Source organism: Triticum dicoccoides, chromosome 7B, assembly GCF_002162155.2.
Source record: "Triticum dicoccoides isolate Atlit2015 ecotype Zavitan chromosome 7B, WEW_v2.0, whole genome shotgun sequence".
In the NCBI taxonomy this organism is placed as follows: domain Eukaryota; kingdom Viridiplantae; phylum Streptophyta; class Magnoliopsida; order Poales; family Poaceae; genus Triticum; species Triticum dicoccoides.
The window spans coordinates 276,966,899-276,973,675 of NC_041393.1; the positions used below are offsets into that span (position 1 = coordinate 276,966,899).

Genomic DNA, 6,777 nt, shown 5'->3' on the forward strand with positions numbered 1-6,777 from the left:
AAACTCGGTGACCGATTTCAGCAATAGGTACACAGAGGGTTGGTCAGGAAAACTCGGTGGGACCAATTCGCTCACTTCGGTGGGACCAAAGTGTTACAAAAAGGAAGCAAGGAGTTTGCAATGCAGACTCGGTGGGACCGATTTGCTCATTTCGGTGAGACCGAAATGTTACAAAAAGGAAACAGAGAGTTTGCAATCCCATCTCGGTGAGACCGAGATCCCTATCGGTGAGAACGAAGTAGCTAGGGTTTGTGGCAGTGGCTATGTCAAATGAAACTCGGTGGCGCCAGATAGATCAAATCGGTGGGGCCGAATTTGACTTTTAGGTTTAGGACATATGTGGAAATGAGAAAGTGGTTGAGGGTTTTGGAGCATATCACTAAGCATTTTGAGCAAGTAAGCCATTAAGCAACACCTCATCCCCTTTTAATAGTATTGGCTTTCCTATGTACTGAATGTGATCTTGGATCACTAAAATGAAAATGTAGAGTCTTGAGCTTGTTGCCAATATATGTCCTTTGCATTTTGAGGGGTCCACATCTCTAGTCCATGCCATGCCAATCATTGAAATTTTTGAAATGATCATCTTGAAATAGCATTAGTTCAATGAACTATATGTTGTTAAGAATTACCAAAACCACCCAGGGATTAGTTGCACTTTCAGTTAGTCATCTTGTTCTTCACAAAATTCTTCTATTGGATACTTCTATCCCTCTTCTCACAGATTGTGGTGTTCAAATAAGTTGTTATATTGGTTACCGCAGTTCGGTCTTTTCCCTCCGGTGAATATCACATTATCTGTGGTCCATATACCCCTAGAAAACACAATGACATCAGTTAATGGCATACACGTGTTAAAAAAAGTGCGAGTATATTTTCACTAACAATACACACAACAACACCAAAATCAGAAGAAAATGGAATTAAGAATATGGCAAGTGAACTTGGCACCCGATAAATTTGACAGGCCAATATATGACCAGGGGACTCAAATTTACATAAATGAACTACAACACGCAGAATAACACATGAATATTCAGGCCTTAGTCCTATCTTACCGGTTGATAGCCAGATCACCGGCATAGACCATAGCCAAGATTACACACCTATGCATTATACCACACATCCCGCGCCAGATCTGATCTCTACAACACGGAACCCCAAACGTGTGAGCAAATCGGGCCAAGAGAAAAAAGAATACACACTGAAATGGAAGGGGACCGGGAGACAGGACACAAACCTGGAGGTGGATGCCCATGTGCAGTGGTAGCGCCGCCGCTGGCTGTGGCGCCTTCCCTCGCCATCTACTTCTCTAGGCCTCATACATGAAGGAAAGAGAGTGGAGCAGGGTCGGGGTTGCTCCTTCCCCTTGTCTCCGCCCTCCCTCATCTTCTCCGCAGACATCACTGCTGCTGCGCTGCTACACACAGAGGAAGAGAGAGCAGCAGCAGCGAGGGCACAACGAGGAGGTAAATATGGGTGACAGACTTCCTTCACCATCCCCACAACTTCAACCCATCGTGATTGGAATTGCTCTTCTCCAGCATGGATCCATCGTCTATGTGCGCCTATAGTGGTGGAGGGGGCGTAGCAGGCAGCGGCGATGCTCCTAGTGAAGGAAATATGCCCTAGAGGCAATAATAAAGTTATTATTTATTTCCTTATACCATGATAAATGTTTATTATTCATGCTAGAATTGTATTAACCAGAAACATAATACATGTGTGAATACATAGACAAACATAGTGTCACTAGTATGCCTCTACTTGACTAGCTCGTTGATCAAAGATGGTTGTGTTTCCTAACCATAGACATGAGTTGTCATTTGATTAACGAGATCACATCATTAGGAGAATGATGTGATTGACTTGACCCATTCCGTTAGTTTAGCACTTGATCGTTTAGTATGTTGCTATTGCTTTCTTCATGACTTATACATGTTGCTACAACTATGAGATTATGCAACTCCCGTTTACCAGAGGAACACTTTGTGTGCTACCAAACGTCACAACACAACTGGGTGATTATAAAGGAGTTCTACAGGTGTCTCCGAAGGTACATGTTGAGCTGGCATATTTCGAGATTAGGATTTGTCACTCCGATTGTCGGAGAGGTATCTCTGGGCCCTCTCGGTAATGCACATCACTATAAGCCTTGCAAGCAATGTAGCTAATGCGTTAGTTATGGAATGATGCATTACATAACGAGTAAAGAGACTGGCCGGTAACGAGATTGAACTAGGTATTAAGATACCGACGATCGAATCTCGGGCAAGTAACATACCGATGACAAAGGGAACAACATATGTTGTTATGCGGTTTGACCGATAAAGATCTTCGTAGAATATGTAGGAGCCAATATGAGCATCCATATTCCGCTATTGGTTATTGACCGGAGACATGTCTCGGTCATGTCTACATAGTTCTCGAACCCGTAGGGTCCGCACGCTTAAAGTTAGATGACGGTTATATTATGAGTTTATGTGTTTTGATGTACCGAAGATAGTTCGGAGTCCCGAATGTGGTCACGAACATGACGAGGAGTCTCAAAATGGTCGAGACATGAAAATTAATATATTGGACGACTATATTCGGACACCGGAATGGTTCCGGGGGTTATCGGATGTATACCGGAGTACCGGGGGGTTACCGTAACCCCCCGGGGGGATAATGGGCCTCATGGGCCCAAAGTGGAGCAGAGGAGGGGCGACCAGGGCAAGCCGCGCGCCCCCTCCCCCTTTAGTTCGAATAGGACAAGGAGGGGGGGCGGCGCCCCCTTTCCTTCCTCCTCTCTCCCCTTCCTTCCCCTCTCCTACTTAGACAAGGAAAGAAGGGAGTCCTACTCCCGGTGGGAGTAGGACTCCTCCCTGGCACACCCTCCCTTGGTCGCCCCCCTGGTCCTTTATATACGGGGGCAGGGGGGCACCTCTAGACATAACAATTGATCTTTGAGATCTATTAGTCGTGTGCGGTGCCCCCTCCACCATATTCCACCTCGATAATATCGTAGCGGTGCTTAGGCAAAGCACTCATCGGTAGAACATCATCATCGTCACCACGTCGTCGTGCTGACGAAACTCTCCCTCGAAGCTCGGCTGGATCGGAGTTCGAGGGACGTCATCGAGCTGAAGTGTGCTGAACTCGGAGGTGTCGTGCGTTCGGTACTTGATCGGTCGGATCGTGAAGACGTACGACTACATCAACCGCGGTGTGCTAACGCTTCCGCTTACGGTCTATAAGGGTACGTGAACACACTCTCCCCTCTCGTTGCTATGCATCACCATCATCTTGCGTGTGCGTAGGATTTTTTTTTGAAATTACTATGTTCCTCAACACCTAGGGTGGAGGCCATGGCGACGAGTAAGGAGCGAGGATGACGGAGGGAAAGTGGACATCGAAGGGAAAGGGGCTAGGGTTGCGCGACGACTAGTGTGGAGTGGGTCGACTGGAAGAGAGGGTTGAATTGGTGCGAGCGCGCGGAGCGGATTGGGCAAATCATTCGGCACGCGAAAACGGGCAACCCAGCCAACCAGCCGCCTCGCGAGCCCACTCTTCATTGAACAATGATAATAACCGTGAGGTGAAAATCAGTTTTGATCGATGTGAAGATCTAACAGCTCAGACACACTAGAAGTCAGATCCGACGGCCAACGAAGCACCAATCCACGAAGCCCCCTGAAGACAAGTTGGTTAGCAGCCTTATAGATTTAAAATAAATGGCAATATATTAGCAGTTGGCCGTATTATTAACCGTGCCGGGTTGCAGATGCTGCGGGCCCATCTGACTGCGGATACGCGCACGCGAACACAGGGAGCACACGGTACCTTGTGGGGAACCCATTCCTTTCTTGTCTTCCAGGTACCCCGCCGTTAAACTTGCCCCGTCGCCCACTTTTTTCACCTGCCCCCTTCCCGAAGGCGTGGTATTATTCTTCGAGTGCCAAGGTGGAAACGGATGCCGCTACCTTCTCCTTCTCTTCCTCCCTCCCCCTGGTTGCTGCCGTCTCTCCGTCACTTCCAAAGACCAAAACAAAACAAAACCCTGACCGGACGAAAGGGGATTTTTCTTTTGGATTGGAAATCTCCGAGCCCTAATTTCCGACCGATTTGCTCGGGCAAGTGCACAATCGGGCCGCGGATCCATCGTTTGGAGTGGTGGTGGGGGGCGGGTTCGAGATCTATGCGCCTGAGGGGGCTGGGCAGGGAGAGGGGTGGGCTGAGAGGGAGCGATGGCAATGGCGGAGGCGGCAGGGTCGTCGACGGCGGCCACCGCGGTGACGGTGGTGCTGTTTATCGTGGTGCTAGTGGTGGCGCTACTGCTGCGGCAGAGCCTGCGGCGCGCCGCGGAGCGAAGGGAGGAGGTGCGGCGCCTAGCGCGCCTCGCGGCGGAGGAATCCGAGCTGGCGGAGCGGGAGTCGGTGCTCGCCTACTGCTCCGAGCTGTTCCCTGGCGTGCTGCACGCGGCGGATGTGCCGGAGGCGCCGATGTGGGCACCGCAGGAGGTGGTTTCACCGCAGGAGGAAGAGGAGGAGGTCGTGGAGGCGCCAGCGCCGCCACCGGCCGCAGCTGGGGTCTGCGCGGTGTGCTTCAGGTCGACCACGTTTAGGTGCAAACAGTGCAAGGCCGTCAAGTACTGGTGAGTTGGCTCAAACCCTGTTCCTAATCCCCTTTACAATTTGTGTAGTCTCAGCGGGTGATTTGGAATCGAGGGAAGATAGTCTACAATTTGTTAAATCCAGAGTGGAAATGCGCTGTATTTTCTAGAAATTTGGGTGTCAGTAACAATTTTATAGGCTAGTAGATCGACAAGATTTGGATTTTGTCGAATTTGTGTGTGGACAAGATAACTGATTGCCAGGTGAGCTAGGGCGATTTGTGATCACCCATTTAGCATGTCTCTAGGAACTCTGGGTTGATAAAGTTCATCTGGAAGGAAGGCCAGTATAGGATCCTAATGGCTCAGTTATGCTGTCATCATTGCTGGCGCCTCTCCTTGTAAACTTGAACATTTGTTTTTTATCCCTGACTTAAAGATACCTTCCAGTTGGTTCCAGACAATTAATATTAGTCTGCTGCCCTTTTTGTTAACCAACATAGGCCACAGAACCTGTCTTAGGCTATTAACCATCCTAGAGATTCACATGCTTCTAGATGAACACTTATTTTTTGAATGTCACAATGTCCTGTTGTCATGGACCTTTCTTTGATTGATATGTTGGGAGATTTGTCCTATGACATAGCCAGAATGTCCCCAAGGGTGAAGCACCGGTGGACGTATTCTTAGATAATGTGGAGCAAAATAAGATGCACATTTGACTCAGTGCATGAGGCTCGATTGATTGGTTCTTTGCATGAGCGCCTGTCCTTTCTCTGCTCGTACAGAAAGGATGCCAATCCTGGGTATGTAGATTTCAACAAGGCCAACACCTTTCTCCCCGTGTTAATCTCTTTTGCTTACCTCGGCATGTGGGTTAGATCAATCAGCCGATGATAATGCTATTTGTTCATATTCATGTTGAGTTCTTAGTGTTTTTGAGAAGAAGATTCATTATTTATCATTCATGTGCAATTGATATCACTGGAAGAAACAAGCCATTGTTGCAAAGACTACTCGTTTTATTTATTGTTTCTGTGCTATTGACAGAAACTAGCCTAAAAAACACGTTTAACCATTATGTGCTGATATGTCATATACAGAATTTTCTATTGGGTTGCAACTTGAGAGTGGAAAAACAGGAAATTGACAATCACTATACTTGTAGTTATAATGTCAGCACACCTTATTGCATTACCACCACATTCATTTCATACAAACAAGCAAATAATGTCTTTATTTCTTCCATGCAACCTGTTACCTGTCTCGATTGAAACAAATAATGAAGACCTGAGGTGCATGCAGCTAAACAAAATTTTGTTAGAACTGCTAGCTCTAGCCATGATACCAATTGTTAGAATCACTAGCTTCTCTAGCTCTCACCTTGGACTCTCTCTAAAGAGATGTGCTTCACACACACAAAGAGCTACTACTAGCGGGAAGGTTTATTAGATATCTCAATTGCCACAAGCTTACCTATTACATATGGGGTGCCTCTCCTTATATAGAGGCTGTAGGGACAGTGATACAGTGACCGTCCTGCTACAGTAACCAACATTGCGGCGGTACAGCTCATAGCTAGTTCATCTACTGCACAACTCATACCCAAGTAGATGACAACTCATATATAGTTAGGATAACTATTGAGTGATGACATATGCCATGCCATCATATTCTTCTTGGCTAAGGTTTCATGGTGTCCCTCAACATCCAACCCAATTTGGCTTCTTCCTTCTAATGCATGCATATCTTTGGTATATATATGACAAGATTAGTCCTAACAAAGGTTCCATATGTTATGTGCATACTGACATTACATAACCTTATTTCTTAATTATACTCCCTCCGTTTGGGTTTATAGGGCTGGATCTTCAGTACCAAGGCACTAACTCGTCTTATAATTGAGTAATGCTTCGACATCCTCTCCAAAGCCTCCGTGCGTTCTCTCTCTGCCAGCCTGCGCCCAATGAAATAGCATGCATGCACAGCTGCCGCAGCCTATTTCTCTCACCTGCCTGCATGCGTTCTCTAACCTCCTTGTATGAACCAATGAATAGCGTGCATGCAGCAGCCTAGTTCTCTCCCTTGCTTGCATGCGCAGCACAATTAAACGCCTGGTCTAACAAATCTGGACGGAGCATGCTGGCCAGCCGGCCTTTTAAACCCGGACGCGCGCGCGCGCG

At 47.4% G+C, this 6,777-nt stretch overlaps 1 protein-coding gene across 2 annotated transcripts in view; it reads left to right on the plus strand.

Annotated features, from left to right (window-relative positions):
* Positions 1-4,210: 4,210 nt before the first annotated feature.
* LOC119335643 (ubiquitin carboxyl-terminal hydrolase 19-like) overlaps positions 4,211-6,777 on the plus strand; it is a 12,392-nt gene continuing 9,825 nt past the window's right edge. The window contains exon 1 of one of the 2 annotated variants that reach the window (XM_037607750.1): positions 4,211-4,636. In XM_037607750.1, coding sequence (XP_037463647.1) covers positions 4,230-4,636 — 407 coding nt within the window. In that variant the 5' untranslated portion in view covers positions 4,211-4,229. Of the gene's footprint in view, positions 4,637-5,272; positions 5,401-6,777 lie in introns of those variants that run through there. The other variant, XM_037607751.1, reaches the window with a different exon arrangement.